The following is an 18,724-nucleotide window of genomic DNA, read 5'->3' as shown; positions in this document are numbered from 1 at the left end:
CTCGTTCCGCATGCTAGTGACACTGTCATAGGTAGAATAATTATTTTTAACCCATCTAACTGATCTTTTCTGAACTTTTTCTAATTTATCAATGTTGGTATCTGTGTGGGGGCTCCAGACTCTAGAGGCATACTCTAATTGCGGTCTCACCATGGTCTTATAGGCTGTTTCCTTAATATGTTGGTTTGGTGTCTGGATGTTTCTACGTAAAAATCCTAATGTTTTGTTTGCATTGGATGTTATTTGCTCTATGTGTTTATTCCATGAAAGGTCTTCAAATATATTGACTCCAAGATATTTTGCACTGGGTACTGATTCTAATATTTGGCCATATAAGATGTAATTGAAATTGGTTTTGTATTTGGTACTTTTAGATATATGAATGACAACACACTTGCTTGGATTGAACTCCATCTCCTAAGCATTCTCCCGCAACACAAGTTTATCTAGATCCTGTTAGAGAATGGAACAGTCTTGCTTGTTGTTGATCACAAGGTAAACGGCAGTGTCATCAGCAAACAGACGGACCTGTGAAGAAAGAGATTCAGGAAAATCATTTATATAAAGAAGAAAGAGAAGAGGACCAAGTACTGAACCTTGGGGACCCCTGATGTAACCGGGTTTTGATTTGATGATTCTCCACCCAAGACGACTTGCTGAGTTCTGCCTATGAGAATAGAATGGATCCAACTGATGGTGGCGGTGTTAACACCATGTTCCTGAAGTTTAAAGAGAAGTTTGAGGTGAGAAACTTTATCGAATGCTTTACTAAAGTCAAGGAGAATCAAGTCGGTTTGTTGTCCAAAGATGAGGTTTCTGGCTAGTTGGTCCACAAGCTGCAGAAGCTGAGTCTCACAAGAGCGGCGTTCTCGAAAACCGTGCTGCAAGTCGTATAAGATGATATGTTTATTAAAATGAGCAGAAAGGTTGGATGATACGATGTGCTCTAAAAGTTTACAAGATATACATGTTAGAGCAATTTTGATGCATTATCAAGTAGTCCGATTTGCAAACTCCGGTCACGTGGCATGGGTCGGTCCAGGTCACAAGTTCACTCTTAGTGAGTACGGCATTCGCCGAAAAATGTAACATAAGACAGAAAATTGTGGCTTAGGATACTTAATAAGGTTTAGCTATACCTAATATTAGATGCCAGATGACCCACTTAAAAACTTATCAAACACCGGATCCGGTTTGAATATTGACCTAGAAACAAACATTGTCAAGACAATATGGGATGTAGAAAGTTTACAAGGTTTTTGTAAAATATGACCTTGGCTTTAAAGTGACAAACATTCTGACAAAATTTTAAGAAGATTGGGTAGAAAATTTGGTGTCTAGAATGTTAACAATTTTTTTTTTAATTATTTGACCTAGTGACCTAGTTTTTTATCTCAGATAAATCGATTTCGAAACTAACATAGATTTCACACTTTGACAAAGATTTATGAAGATCGGGAAAAAACATACCCTGTAGAGTCGGTTCTTTTTGTCTAAAATTTGACCTAATGACCTAGTTATTGAATCCAGATGATCCAGTTTCAAAATCTGTAATACTAAGTCTTCATAGAGACAAATATTCTGATCAAGTTTCATTAAGATTCGGCAAGACTGTTACCTCTATAGAGTACTAAATAGTACAGTTGTTTACGACGGACGGCACATAACGGACGCCGGACAAAGGGGTATCACAATAGCTCAACCTGATCACTTAGCACTTTGTGCTTGACGTACTGAGCTAAAAAGTACCAGAAGTTAAGTCCGGTCCTGGTTACCTTGACCATTGAGCCACTGTACCCAAAATCAATTAAGCTCTTTCTGTACTTGGTACTTGGTCACAGAATGGTTTGAAAGCTGTAGCTGTTATGACTTTCAGCCCAGAAACCATTTTCCATGTGTAGGTAACTGTGACAAAAGGGATCTTTATCAAGTATTGCTTAGTCATCCTGTAAGATTTGAAAGCTGTAGCTATTATAGTATAGAACAGAAAATATTGATGAACGGAGAGACAGTCATTTCATCATGTCTTTTTTTTTAAAAAATATTAAATAGGCATAGAACAAGAGCTGTCACAGGAGACAGCGTGCTCGACTATTTCGATGCTGGATAGTTAAACTTGGCACATCTGAGGAAACTAGAGCTGTCACTGGAGTGTTTAATGACTCCAATTGTGGATGAAGATATTGCACAATAGCCTGAGTCTATGTCAAAAATATCAACTTAAAGTAATAAGAGAGGTAAAATTAAAATGTATCAAAACACTATATAAGTATATCCTAAGCAAAAAGGGGCATAATTCATTAAATATTGGGGCCAGAGTTATGCACCTTGTGTCATATGGTGTGGGTGATGATGTTGAACAACTATTTTAAGTTTGAATCAAATCCATTCAGTAATAACAGAGACAGAGTGAAAGTGCATCAAAACTTTAACCTAAAATTCTAAGTAAAAAGGGGGAATAATTAATGAAAAATTGGTGCTAGAGTTATGCACCTTGCGACATATGGTGTGGGTGATGATGTTGAACAACTATTATAAGTTTGAATCAAATCCATTTAGTAATAACAGAGACAGAGTGAAAGTGCATCAAAACTTTAACCTAAAATTTTAAGTACAAAGGAGAAATAATTCATGAAAAATTGGTCCCAGAGTTATGCACCTTATGTCATATGATGTGGGTGATGATGTTGAACAACTATTTTAAGTTTGAATCAAATCCATTCAGTAATAACAGAGATAGAGTGAAAGTGCATCAAAACTTTAACCTGAAAATCTAAGTGAAAAGGGGGATAATTCATGAAATATTGGTGCCAGAGTTACGGCCCTTATGTCAGATGATGTGGATGATGATGAGGAAGAAGTATTTCAAGTTTGAATCAAATCCATCCAGTAATTACAGAGATAAGTTGAAAAAAGAGAAAGTGTAAAAAAACTTTAACCAAGGTGGGGACGCGGAAAGACGCCGACGACGGGTCGAGTAGGATAGCTCTCCATATATTTCATATAGTCCAGCTAAAAAGGAGCATATTACAGAAGCAAACAATGGTATAGACATTATGAACACCATTAAGATTCCAAAGTTTAATCACTCCTTGGATCAATGTGATCCGTTCTTCCGGGATCTTCATAATCGGTGTTCAAGACAAAAAACTAGAAAACTAAATGTGTGTCCATAGGACACAGAAGTGCCCCCACTCCTGTCACTGTAAATGGTTTCATGACTCTAGTTGAAGTAAATTTAAGATATAGGCAAATCAAACTTTCAAGCGCTTTATGTGCATTTTTAACGATAACTCTAACCTAGCAGAGTGAAATCTCAAAGATAAGACCTGGTGCACAACTTAACATGCTATGTAACAATCATCACATATTTTATAATTCTTGGTCAAGTACATTTAGAGATGCATGGGACACAAACTTTTATTTTATGACTAAATCAAGGGCCATAACTCCGGTCTTGCAAAATGAAATATAAAAAAACTCAGGTGTACAAATTCACATGCTGGCTATGTCTTCATGGTTTCATGCTTTAACGTGAAATATTTTTAAGATATATGCAACACAAACTTTTAATCACTTCGTGTATTTTTTTACTAAGTCAAGGACCATAACTCTGGTCTGGTTGAGTATTTATTTATGTTGTTGGGTTTAACGTCACACCGACACAATTATAAGTCATATGGCAACTTTCCAGCTTTGATGGTGGAGGAAGACCCCAGGTGCCCCTTCGTGCTTTATTTCATCATGAGCGGGCACCTGGATAGAGCCATCGACCTTCCATAAGCTAGCTGGATAGCTTCCTCACATGAAGAATTCAACGCCCCAAGGTCTGGTTGAGTAAAGTCCTAAATCGTACATCAGGTGGGCAACTTGACACGTTATATAACACTCAGCAAATACAAACTTGTATGCCCTTTATGCATATTTTGACAATCAAGGGTCATAACTCTGGTCTGGCTGAAAAAATCCATAAAAAATCTAAACTCTGGTCTGGCTGAAAACATCAATAATAAAGTCTAAAGTACAGACCTTTTCATGCTGAATAACTTACCTATGAAGTTTCATAACCCTAGGAGTAGGTTAAATACTTTTCGAGATACGTGTAAAACAAACTTTCATGCCCTTTTATGCATACTTTGACTAAAATCTGAAAAGTAGATCCCTTGGAAGCACCAAGAACAAAGCAAACAGTTAAAACTGCAGACTCGGTTTGATTGAGACTGTTCATGGGCAGTAAGAGAGGTCTGGCCGAGTGATATCTATAATAAAAGTTCAGGCGCATAATTTCACATGCTGAATAATATTCTTGTAATGTTTCATAATCTAGGGTCAAATACTTTTTGAGATACATACGACACTAACTTGGGCCCTTTCTATTCATTTTTTTACAAAGCCAAGGTCAATAACCAAGTGCACAATTTCCAGTGCTGAATAACAATCCTGTGAGGTTTGATGACACTGGGTCAAACACCTTTTGAGATATGCTGGACACAAATTCAGGTATACGAATCGACAGACAAGAGCAACTATAAGTGCCCCACCCCCACCCAACAAAAAAAATTCAGGGATGCACAAACAGGGAAAACAAAAACATATAGATCAGGTTTTCACAGGTTTTATTCGATGTTTAAACACTAGTGTAAAGATGAAAATAAAGATTTCTGAAGATAAATAAAAGAAGTAACAAGTCTAATATATCAAGGAAAACTACAGTAAGGCCAAGGATAAAAAGTGATAAATTGTACATCATGAAACAGTCTATTAACTATTTTGTACTGGTGTACTGTGAACTACTTTGTAAAAACAGATTTTTGAGGTTTAGAATGGTGTTTTGAAAACCGTGACCAGCAACTACTTAATTTGGCTGGGGAAGTCAGGTAAACCACAGTAATGGTCACATAAATATACAAATAGACTTGGTTATACCTGATTTGAAGCATGTAAGAAGCAGCAGTATAGATCAAAGTGGTAGTTTTAGCTTTCTGATTTAATACAATCAAAGGCCTTGTTTTGCTTTTTGTAACACTTGGTAAATATAAGTAAACTGATAAGAAAGTCAGAAATAACCAATTATTCAAGCAAACATATTGGTAGAGGGGAACTAATTTTAAGACTGGGTGATTTTAAGTTATCTGTTAAATTAAACCAGGAAGCTAAAACTACCAATTTGTGTATCTTCAAAAACTGCATATGCTATAAAAACACATCCCACCCAAATATCTGTTTCTACAGTGTTTCATGTAAACATGTTTGATTCTATGCTACAAGAGTGCCCGTCATACCTACATTAAATACAACTACCTAAACTAAAGTATTCTACTAAATTAAGATGTCAGAAATACTATGAGCTCACACAATAAACATTAAGTATAATGTACTGGTAAATGTTTTTATTTATTTCTTATTTCTATTTTAAACAACAGAAAACCACGAAGCAAAGAGTGTATTTGTGTCTGTATCAGGCTGACTTCATACTACCTGAGCCATATTTCCTGATTTATATCCATTTTTTTCAAAACCCAGTTAGTCAGTAAATGTAAATACAAAGTAAAAATAAAATGATTCAATAAGTTATGTATGTTGCCTTTTCAAAAAAACACAAATTCAGTCTGTGAAATATACTGCCATCAAAAGAAAATACACTGTAGCATGCTTCTTAAAAAATTACTCAAAGGGAGTAATTATCAAATTTTATGAAAATTATAAAAACAGATCTAGTTATATGTAAACGTATCTTTTTGTTCCTTATAAAATTTTCAAACAGAATAAACATAAACTGAAAAATTAATTAAATCTTACAAATAACTCATAAATAAAATTGATGTTATAATTTTTGACATCTAACATGCATTGCGTTCTTTCTTTCAAAAAAAATTTGAAATTCTGAACTTCTTCTAGAGGCATGCGTCTTTAAATAATATCAACAGAGTATCAAGTTTTTTTTTCCAACTACACTTTTACCCACATTTAGTGATATGAACAGGATTTTTCATTAACTGGAATAATAATATCTGTCATGTGTTTACGTATCGGATAGAAATATCTGTCCCAAGGGCACCTGCGCATTGGGCCGTAATGAGGCTTGCCCAATTACCGCCCATGCGCAGGTGGCCGAGGGACGGATATTTCTATCCGATTCGTAAACACATGACTGATATTTTTTCTTGCATATCGTATACATGTTGGCATTTAATTCCGGCAGATTATTTTTCTTGCTTACCGTATTTTACAAATAACAGGTAGAAATACTAACGTAGCACTCTTTCTTATAGTTGAGAATGAACACAAAGCGCGGGAAATTAACGTCCGTAAGCAGAAGTGGCGTCATGTTTTGCGTTACGCACAATAACAAAGTTCCACTTCAGTTTTATCGTTTGTAGCGTAACGTTATGTTCTTTCGGTAAACTAACGTGTTTTGAATCGAGAAATATACTATAAGGAACGGAGAGAAACTATCAAGGTACCTGCATTTTTCGTATTTTACATGAACAATATATTATCAGTGCATGAACCACTTGTTGTCATTAACAGCACCAGAGTCATCTGGCATGGGGTGTGCCAGATGGGTTTTGCCGGCATGGGTAAAATCACCGGAAACACCAGTCCGGTGTGCAAGAAATATATATAAAATCAGTCATTAATGCGACAAAACCATTTAAGATTTCAATAAATATATCCTGTGATTCTAATATCAACCTATGAATGTGAATAAAAACAAAGAAAAAGCAACAAATAAAATGCCCTTTCCTTCAGAATGAATTAAATAACACTGGGAGAAACTGGACATATGAATATCAATGTTGTTAACACTCAGGAAAAATTGTATTTGTAAAAAAATACAAGAACACACCTTATAACTGCTATGAAAGATTTCAGTGTGGAAACACTCAAGCAGAGACGTTACAGATCGCAGTTCTATAACACCCAATGATATCAAACATAATGTACAAACCATATTTTGTGTAACAAGAATAAAATAATTGAGCCGTGCCATGGGAAAACCAACATAGTGGCTTTGCGACCAGAATGGATCCAGACCAGCCTGCACATCCGCGCAGTCTGGTCAGGATCCATGCTGTTCGCTAACAGTTTCTCTAATTACAATAGGCTTTGAAAGCGAACAGCATGGATCCTGACCAGACTGCGCGGATGCGCAGGCTGGTCTGGATCCATGCTGATCGCAAAGCCACTATGTTGGTTTTCTCATGGCACGGCTCAATTGAACAAAATATTTTTCACAAAAATGAAATGTTGATATGTTGTCCGAGGAAAAACATGAAATGTAATGTAAACCGGATATGTGTCAATAGGACATACCGTAGATGCCGCTATTTACTGTCACTGATGGTCATGTTACTTGCTGAAAATTTATGACAAAGAGAACTTTTAATATAACCCTGGGATGGGGATGTAAGTGGGGAAGTGGTGGTAGAAGACATGTTAATATCATCAAGAAACACAAAATAAATGAAACTGAAAGTATATTATACATTTTTTATATCTTCACATGCCAAAAACACTCTTATTGGGTTTAAGGTCATATGCTTATTGAGATAAGTATGACACAACTTTTTAGATTCTATCTGCGTAATTTTTACTAAATCAAGTGCCTTAACTCTGGTCTGGCTACATAAAATCCAAAATAAAACCGAGGTGCACAATTTCACATGATAAATAACATTCCCTTAATATTTAATAACCTTAAGTAACTTTTTCAAAAATGTTCAACACAAACTTACACTTTTAATGCATATTTGTACTACGTCAAGGGCCATGACTCTGGTCTTGTAGAGTGAAATCACAATGAAAACCCCAGGTGCACAACTTCACATGATGAAAAAAACCCTCCTATAATGCTTCATGATGCTAGGTTAAACACCCTGTGAGATAAGTTCAACACAAACTTTAAAGTCCTTTATGCAAATTTTGTTTAAAAAATCAAGGGCCACAAGTCTAGTCTTAGTGAGTGAACCTAAACAAAGCTTAAGGTGCATAACTTCACATCACAAATAAGCATAACATTCCTATGTTAACCAAAGGTCAAACACTTTTTGAGATGTGCACAACACAAATTCAGATAGGGGGGGGGGGGGGGGGAGAGCACTATGATATATCTGTTGATACAGCCTGATATATTTGTTGTACAATAAGGTACACACATGCGCTGGTCAAGGGATAATACATAATATTCTTCAAATGAAAACAATCTTGAGGAAACAAAAGAATTATCACCAAAATATAACTGATACAAAAATTATAGGACTGTACAATGTGTTCACAAAATATCATTCTTTAAATTTAATGATAAATGACAGTTCTGCATTCAAGCTGAGACCATGTAGTACATTCTGTAACTGAGAAATAGAGGGCTAGTTTTTTGTACATTTCGTGATAGTGACAATCCTCGTACTAAAATGCAATAAATGCACAAATTCTCCATTTATCTAAATCAAGCAATATTTACTCAAGTAAAAAACATTTTAACTGAAATAACGAAATTTTTACGCAAGCTAATTATTTGATCTTACATTACTCAAATGTGAAAAAGGCAAATATACAGCCCATATTTTATGAAGCTCATACATCAACCGAAAATAAATATGTAATGCTTTGAACTTAAAGTATGTAAAAGGTTTATTTACATACTACATATGATTTGTGATTTGTGTAGTCAACAGTCTGCAGTATACTTCCCTTTAAATGAGCTTCTGATGCAGGGACAAATACAGTACAATAACTTACTACAATTGTCTAAATTGCGTATCAACTTCATGGCAATTTTAATCCATTATCAGTCCAGTATGGTAGGTATCTATTCTGCCAGAACCCTTTGATCTTGATACAGATGCAAGAGTATTCTCTACAAGTATCAACTTCTCCACATCAATGACATGTGGAGGCAAATGTTTTTGATTTGATGTGTTCAGTTCAATGAACCTGGGTAACACTGGGATACTCCTCGGCACTCAACCTGTTTACCTGGTGAGCTTTGCATGATAACTGATAGATTAGTTCCAATTCAAACTTTGACATACATGAGTGTTAATTAATTCTCTGTTATTCAATCATTGTTCTATGAAGCAGTTTTATTAACAAACTTCACATTCAACTTCGTGACAGCATTCTTTGAATACTAATTTCAGACTTTGCTTCTACTCAAGTTTGGTAACGTCCATTAAGTGGTTTATTATAAGGGTTTTCTATCTATATTGTGGCAGCCCCTAAAAAGCAGGCAAATGGAACCATTAAAGTAAATGTGAGGGATGTCCAAACAAGATAAGACCAAGTTTGGTGAAGATCTATCTAGTGGTTCATGAGAAGAAGCTGTTTAAAACTGTTTTCCCCCTTTTTCTAGTTCTGGCAGCCCCTGCAAAGGGACAAGCCAAACCATTTGAAAAACATGAGAAGATCGCAGAAGGATGTTACAGATTAAGTGTGGTGAAGATCCACTGACAGGTATAGAAAAGAATTTGTTTCAAGGTTTTTCTTTTTTAACTCTGGCTGCCCCTAAAAAGACCAAGCGGGTACTAATAGCTCACCATTAACAAAAAATATTAAAGAAAACATGAAAACAAAGTCTAGTTAACATTATTAAAAGTACTAACTTTTTAAAGTAAGCAATAAATAAACACTCTGATCCACCTATTACATTATACGATACAACAGAATAATTATCACCAAATATCACTCTGAAGCATACATACTAGCTGTATCCAAATATATTCAAACATCACAGACTTGAAGATTTGGACCTGAAGGTGTCCTGGTTTGAGCAGAGAGACAGATACAGAAACAATACAGTAATATGCTTGTAGTATGGTATATACAATATTTCACCTAGCAATATATATCCTACAAGACTTATATCCTATATATGAAATTGTACTGTACATACTTTAACTTAAGTTTATGGAAACACATTTTAACATAGGCTGTAAATATATATTTCTGAATATCAGTTTTAATTAATGAGTTAAAAGCCAGTATCGATAACTTCAACATAATAATACCAAATTTTTCCTTTAATACATATATATATGTGTAATATCTACTATAACTCGCAAAAGCACAAAATATTGAAATGTTAAACAACAATAGCAGCTAGAACTCTGACAATGTAGTTACATGTCATTCTAAATGCTTCATTTCATCATTTCCTAATTCTATCCGTAGTTCAAGCAACAGGAATTCTGCTTCAACGAAAAACGAAACTTATGGTCAGAATATCCTCACATTTAAACAGCTTAGTCCTTATTTTTAACAAGTCTGATAATATAGTTACAGCATCTGCCATGAGAAAGTCTTAAATTTTCATGATTAATTACTGTCTACCATCTGTGTTTGGCTTATTACAAAATATTAGTAAAATTGTATCACTATGAAACTTAACACAACTTTAGCATAAATAATTCCTAATAGTTTTTAAAAATAAGTACGTAAAAGGTTCTGTATCTACAAAGTAACCAAACAAACAAACTCCTCTCTTCCCCTCTCCAGTAAAAGCTAACATCAACTTTGTTCACTGAATTGTGCAGTGCCATACTTTGTCAACACTGACTTTTCAACTGGTATCTGTATAGCATATTTCATACCAATTAAGAACTAAACTAGTTATCAAGTCAGTTTAAAACATTACATAGGTTCATCCCAACTATGTATTACCATATACAGTATCTAGAGACTTGCACAAGGTAAGTAACTCTAACCATGCAGGAACATTATTAACAGAGTTACATTTCTTCCGTATATCTTCAATTTTGACAACAAAAAACATATCTAAAACAGAACAGTTACAGAAAAAGTTTATCATATTTTCACAAACACCAATAACAGAATTTAATGAAAAAGACAAAACAAATTCTATGCAATATAATCCAGTAACTAAATATTATGATGGAATAATTTACTCATTAAGGTAGTTCTGCACGTTTGATAAACCGGAAGTGATGGCGTGACGCCATTTTTCCGGAAAACGTAGAATAAAGACTGGATTCGGCGTACGGAACAGAAAATCATTTTATGAATTAATTGCAACCTGTGAGTAAATTTATTACAATGGTACTGTTGCTATATTGTAAAGTCAAAATATGATATTAAAACATATCACATGTTAAATAATTCAAAATAACGTCCTAAAATTAGCGTGAAATGTCCGGTTTACTTTAATCATGGTCAAATATCTCAAAAATAAGCACACAGACCTATATATTTTATTTCATCAAATTATAGGCCATGTCTTTATTTACAACTGTGAGAAGTTTCATCAAAATCTACATTGTAGAAAAATTTCTATTCGCGAAAATGTTAAGAAAGTTATGATTTTCCCATAGACTCTCATTATGAAATATTGCGTGAGGTCCCTATTTTTCAAATCAGTCTAGCAAAAAATCAAGCACACGACCCTATCTTTTTTATTTGCTTAATTTTCTAGGTATATTCTGAAGATTTGAAAAATCAGTGTTTAATCAAATTCTACATTGTAGAAATAATTTCGATCCAAACGTGCAGAACTACCTTAACCATGCTTGGTCAGGTAAATGTTCCGACTAAAATCAGTTATCACCTGATGCAAGAAAAGGTTTCTCATAAGCTATAACAGTAAGCTGAAAAGCCTTGAGATTCGGACATGGTCACTGTACTTACTATCACATATATTTATCAAAGACAGATTGTAATTCAGAATATACAGCAAAACTTCATTCCCTCAAACTCGGATAACTGGAACATTACCCTTCACTTGAAAGGTCCCGATAATATCCTTACGTTCAATGGCTCAAACTACTGATAACTGGCACAAATTGTGTTGGTCCCATCGAGTTCGAGTGAACAAAGTTTAACTGCAGTTCCTATAAAAAAAGTAGGTTTCATGCCAGATATATGTATATGTATAGACCAACAATCAAATTCTACAAAATATTACATCCTCATTTCATACAACATGATTATAAGAAACTTTAACAGTCTTAAAAGCAAACATATACATATTTAAAACATTCAATATATAATAATGTGAAAAAAAAAACAAGAGGGCCAAGATGGCCCTAGGTCGCTCACCTAAGAAACACTCCATAACAGTGTAAAACATGTTTGACCTTGTGATTTCATGGAAACAAATATTCTGACCAATTTTCATTAAGATTGGACCAAAAAATTGGTCTCTTGCGATAAAACAAGCATTTTCTTAGATATGACCTAGTTTTTGACCCTAGATGACCCATGTTCAAAATCGACCTAGATTTTATCAAGGCAATCATTCTGACCAAAATTCATGAAGATCAACTGAAAAATACAGCCTCTATCACATACAGAAGTTTTTTCTTTGATTTGACCAAGTGACCTAGTTTTTGACCTCAGATGACCCATATTCAAATTCGACCTAGATTTCATCAAGGCAATCAACCTGACCAAATTTCATTAAAATCAATTGAAAAAAACAGTCTCTATCGCATACACAAGATTTTTCTTTAATTTCAACTAGTGACCTATTTTTGACCTCAGATAACCCATATTCAAAATCGACCTAGATTTCATCAAGGCAATCACTCTAACCAAATTTCATGAAGATCAATTGAAAAATACATCCTCTATTGCATACACAATGTTTTTCTTTGATTTGACCTAGTGACCTAGTTTTTGACCCCAGATGACCCAATTTCGAACTCGGCCTAGATTTTATCAAGGCAATCATTCTGGCTAAATTTCATGAAGATCAGTTGAAAAATACCGCCTCTATTGCATACACAAGGTTTTTCTTTGATTTGACCTAGTGACCTAGTTTTTGACCCAAGATGACCCATTTTCGAATTTGGTCTAAATTTCATCAAGGTAATCATTCTGACCAAAATTCATGAAGATCAATTGAAAAATGCAGCCTCTATCGCATACACAAGGTTTTTACGTGATATGACCTAGTGACCTAGTTTTTGACCCCAGATGACCCATTTTCGAACTCGGCCTAGATTTCATCAAGGTAATCATTCTGACCAAAATTCATGAAGATCAATTGAATAATACCGCCTTTATCGCATACACAAGGTTTTTCTTTGATTTGACCTAGTGACCTAGTTTTTGACCCGAGATGACCCATTTTCGAACTCGACCTAGATTTCATCAAGGCAATCATTCTGACCAAAATTCATGAAGATCAATTGAAAAATACAGCCTCTATCGCATACACAAGGTTTTTCTTTGATTTGACCTAGTGACCTAGTTTTTGACCCAAGATGACCCATTTTCGAACTCGGCCTAGATTTCATCAAGGTTATCATTCTGACCAATACTCATGAAGAAGAATTGAAAAATACAGCCTCTAAGGCATACACAAGGTTTTTCTTTGATTTGACCTAGTGACCTAGTTTTTGACCCCAGATGACCCACTTTCAAACTCGGCTTACATTTCATCAAGATTATCATTCTGACCAATATTCATGAAGATTAATTGAAAAATACCGCCTCTATCGCATACACAAGGTTTTTCTTTGATTTGACCTAGTGACCTAGTTTTTGACCCGAGATGACCCATTTTCGAACTCGGCCTAGATTTCATCAAGGTTATCATTCTGACCAATATTCATGAAGATTAAATGAAAAATACAGCCTCTATCGCATACACAAGGTTTTTCTTTGATTTGACCTAGTGACCTAGTTTTTGACCCCAGATGACCCACTTTCAAACTCGGCTTAGATTTCATCAAGATTATCATTCTGACCAATATTCATGAAGATTATTTGAAAAATACCGCCTCTATCGCATACACAAGGTTTTTCTTTGATTTGACCTAGTGACCTAGTTTTTGACCCGAGATGACCCATTTTCGAACTCGGCCTAGATTTCATCAAAGTTATCATTCTGACCAATATTCATGAAGATTAAATGAAAAATACAGCCTCTATCGCATACACAAGGTTTTTCTTTGATTTGACCTAGTGACCTAGTTTTTGACCCGAGATGACCCATTTTCGAACTCGGCCTAGATTTCATCAAGATTATCATTCTGACCAATATTCATGAGGATTAATTGAAAAATACAGCCTCTATCGCATACACAAGCTAAATGTTGACAGACGACGGACGACAGACGACAGACGACAGACGACGGACGACAGACGCCGGACATCGAGCGATCAGAAAAACTCACCTGAGCATTGCTCAGGTGAGCTAAAAAGAGAGGAAACAGTCATTTTAGACTGTGAAAAAATACTTCCGTTTTTGCTGTTAAGTTCAAAGGAAGTAGAAATTTTGTAAAGTATAATAGGGTTATTATAATAGTAGCTTGATCTGGGATGCTGTATTTGCCTCAAGCGGATTTTGCCAGATCAGCGCGCAAGCACCTTGTGTGATCTGTCCTTGCAAAATCCATGTGAGTCAAATACAAAATCCCAGATCTAGCTACTATTGTAATGACCCTTTTATTATATACCTCCATATTTCTATTTGTAATCGAACAAAAACTTAAATGATTGTTGATGTTAAAATGAAAAGAGTGATGTTTTTGTGTGCGTTCTTTACATTTTACTGTGTCAGCTCATGCATATTCAATTAAAGAAGTCCGGCAACAAAAGGTACAATCAATTTTTTTTTCAGCCTGATCATATTTACTTGTGAAATACAATCTGAATTTTTGACAGAATTTATATAGGTATATAATAAACTGTATTATCCGTACATCTCAAAAATAGAAATATACCTTGAACAGGAAAACTCTTCAGTACTACCCCTATATTACCTTTTTACCAGTGTTTGGTTTATGAACCTGAATGAATACATGTAATTCAACCTTATCAATATATAAAAATACAGTTACTTCATTGTCACATAATTTTAAAACTAGATAATAAAAAGGAACATGACATAGGATGAACACGACTTTGTTCTAAACTTGGCTTTTCCAGTGTTAATACAAGTTGTCTATACTATAAACCTCAAGGGAAATAGACTACCTATAAATACATTAAAAGGCAAATTATCATACACTGATCACATTTTTAGAAGGCTTCTTGATTTTATATATTTCTACCAGACAACACTGTAACAATTATTGATACCATTTTATTCCTGTAATCACCTAAGTATAGGACCATTTATTATACACTTGATACAAATTTGTCATCATTTTATCACCTGCCAATCTCCTTCCTTTGCTGTTGAGGACCACTAAATAATTTGTTTCCATGGCAACCATCACTGCAAAAGAACATTTGAGCCGTGCCATGGGAAAACCAACATAGTGGGTATGCGACCAGCATGGATCCAGACCAGCCTGCGCATCCGCGCAGTCTGGTCAGGATCCATGCTGTTCGCTAACAGTTTCTCCAATTCCAATAGGCTTTAAAAGCGAACAGCATGGAGCCTGACCAGACTGCGCGGATGCGCAGGCTGGTCTGGATCCATGCTGGTCGCAAACCCACTATGTTAGTTTTCTCATGGCGCGGCTCATTTCTGTACATGAAATAATGCTGCATGTTCTGTCACTTCTATGTTCAAAATCATGAACTTCTCAACATCATGTCTTATTCTGACGATTCAACAAACAGATTTACCCATGTAAGTTACACTTCCAAATCCTATCACATTCTGTCTTCACCAAGGTATACTATACAGTTTTAGGATATATGTATAAATAGAGAATACGGCTATATTTATCTATATACATGACTTATAACTCCCGTATAGGTAGATGCAGCTGGAGTGGATCTCGAAGTCTGCGTAGATCTGACTCGCATTGTGCTATAAGGTTGGACAAACGGTTGTACTCCTCTATATCAAAACCTTCTTTCTTTGCCATCTTGTAGAATTTGCTGACAAATTCCCTGTCCCAGACATCCACAAAGTTATACTCCTGGAAAAATAACAAGCATGTGGAACTTTGACCTTGAAGATGAAATAACATAAAACCGGTCCAATTTTCACCAGTTAACTATCTAATCTGTTTACACCATGCAGAATTTATATCTTGGTGAAACATATACTTATTAACTAAACTGTATATTATACAGTTATTGTCAGGCAAGTTTTTTTGTTGTTGGGTTTAACATCGCATCAACACAATTATAGGTCATATGGCAACTTCCCAGCTTTGATGGTGGAGGAAGACCCCAGGTGCCCCTTTGTGCATTTTTTCATTACAAGCGGGCACCTGGGTAGAACCACCGACCTTCCGTAAGCCAGTTGGATGGCTTCCTCACATGAAAAATTCAACTGTCAGGCAAGTAGTTCTTGGTTTTATTACCTGACTTAAGAATACATATTTTCATATTTTTTTTCTTTAAGTTTCTATTTTTGCCCAACAAAATTTACTGTTGAACTATAGACTGGTAAATAGCACAAACTATGGACTGGTGAGCTGGTAACACTGATGTCTTATTGGTTTTAGAGTTACCCTACACAATTTAGGTCAGATGTCAACTTTTTAATGGGTAAAGATCAGAGACTTGTGTACTTACCTGTGAACAAACAGTGTAGTATGCATACATTCCAATGACAGCAGCGTAAGTTGCGAAATATGTGACTGGTTCCATAACATCCCAGGAGTATTCCCACCATGTAAGCCGAGCAAAAAACCCAAACTGTAAACCCATCAACGTTGAACCTACATACATGGCTAAAGAGTTCTTTGAGACTATCTTCTTTTCCATCTCCTCCTTTCTCTGAAATATTAAACATATCAGTAAGGTATAGCATGGCAGTATTATAACACCGGTCAAACAATGGCAAGGTAAAGCATGGCAGTATTATAACACTGGTCAATCAATGGCAAGGTATAGCATGGCAGTATTATAACACCGGTCGATCAATGGCAAGGTATAGCATGGCAGTATTATAACACCGGTCGATCAATGGCAAGGTATAGCATGGCAATATTGTAACACCGGTCAATCAATGGCAAGGTATAGCATGGCAGTATTATAACACTGGTCAATCAATGGCAAGGTAAAGCATGGCATTACTATAACACTGGTCAATCAATGGCAAGGTATAGCATGGCAGTATTATAACACCGGCCAATCAATGGCAATGTATAGCATGGCAGTATTATAACACTGGTCAATCAGTGGCAAGGTATAGCATGGTAGTATTATAACACTGAACAATCAATGGCAAGGTATAGCATGGCAGTATTATAACACTGGTCAATCAAGGTATAGCATGGCAGTATTATAACACTGGTGAATCAAGGTATAGCATGGCAGTATTATAACACTGGTCAATCAATGGCAAGGTATAGCATGGCAGTATTATAACACTGGTCAATCAAGGTATAGCATGGCAGTATTATAACACCGGTCAATCAATGGCAAGGTATAGCATGGCAATATTATAACACTGGTCAATCAAAGGTAAGGTATAGCATGGCAGTATTATAACACTGGTCAATCAATCGCAAGGTAAAGCATGGCAGTATTATAACACTGGTCAATCAATGGCAAGGTATAGCATGGTAGCATTATAACACTGAACAATCAATGGCAAGGTATAGCATGGCAGTATTATAACACTGGTCAATCAAGGTATAGCATGGCAGTATTATAACACAGGTCAATCAATGGCAAGGTATAGCATGGCAGTATTATAACACTGGTCAATCAAAGGTAAGGTATAGCATGGCAGTATTATAACACTGGTCAATCAATGGCAAGGTAAAGCATGGCAGTATCATAACACTGGTCAATCAATGGCAAGGTATAGCATGGCAGTATTATAACACTGAACAATCAATGGCAAGGTATAGCATGGCAGTATTATAACACCGGTCAATCAATGGCAAGGTAAAGCATGGCAGTATTATAACACTGGTCAATCAATGGCAAGGTATAGCATGGCAGTATTATAACACTGGCCAATCAATTGCAATGTATAGCATGGCAGTATTATAACACTGGTCAATCAGTGGCAAGGTATAGCATGGTAGTATTATAACACTGAACAATCAATGGCAAGGTATAGCATGGCAGTATTATAACACTGGTCAATCAAGGGATAGCATGGCGTATTATAACACTGGTCAATCAAGGTATAGCATGGCAGTATTATAACACTGGTCCATCAATGGCTAGGTATAGCATGGCAGTATTATAACACTGGTCAATCAAGGTATAGCATGGCAGTATTATCACACCGGTCAATCAATGGCAAGGTATAGCATGGCAATATTATAACACTGGTCAATCAAAGGTAAGGTATAGCATGGCAGTATTATAACACTGGTCAATCAATGGCAAAGTAAAGCATGGCAGTATTATAACACTGGTCAATCAATGGCAAGGTATAGCATGGCAGTATTATAACAATGAACAATCAATGGCAAGGTATAGCATGGCAGTATTTTAACACTGGTCAATCAAGGTATAGCATGGCAGTATTATAACACAGGTCAATCAATGGCAAGATTATAACACTGGTCAATCAAAGGTAAGGTATAGCATGGCAGTATTGTAACACTGGTCAATCAATGGCAAGGTAAAGCATGGCAGTATTATAACACTGGTCAATCAATGGCAAGGTATAGCATGGCAGTATTATAACACTGAACAATCAATGGCAAGGTATAGCATGGCAGTATTATAACACTGGTCAATCAAGGTATAGCATGGCAGTATTATAACACCGGTCAATCAATGGCAAGGTATAGCATGGCAATATTATAACACTGGTCAATCAAAGGTAAGGTATAGCATGGCAGTATTATAACACTGGTCAATCAATGGCAAAGTAAAGCATGGCAGT

The 18,724-nt window shown here is 35.6% G+C and overlaps 1 protein-coding gene across 1 annotated transcript in view; it reads right to left on the bottom strand.

Moving 5' to 3' along the window:
• Positions 1-9,577: 9,577 nt before the first annotated feature.
• LOC123564182 (calcium uniporter protein, mitochondrial-like) overlaps positions 9,578-18,724 on the bottom strand; it is a 65,441-nt gene continuing 56,294 nt past the window's right edge. The window contains exons 6-7 of the mRNA XM_045357555.2: positions 16,444-16,647; positions 9,578-15,839 (exon numbers count right to left, since the gene is read on the bottom strand). Coding sequence (XP_045213490.1) covers positions 15,657-15,839; positions 16,444-16,647 — 387 coding nt within the window. The 3' untranslated portion in view covers positions 9,578-15,656. The remainder of the gene's footprint in view (positions 15,840-16,443; positions 16,648-18,724) is intronic.

This window comes from Mercenaria mercenaria, chromosome 2 (genome assembly GCF_021730395.1).
Source record: "Mercenaria mercenaria strain notata chromosome 2, MADL_Memer_1, whole genome shotgun sequence".
Lineage (NCBI taxonomy): Eukaryota > Metazoa > Mollusca > Bivalvia > Venerida > Veneridae > Mercenaria > Mercenaria mercenaria.
Note: the sequence above shows the minus strand (reverse complement) of the source record. Positions and strands in the feature narration are given on the sequence as shown.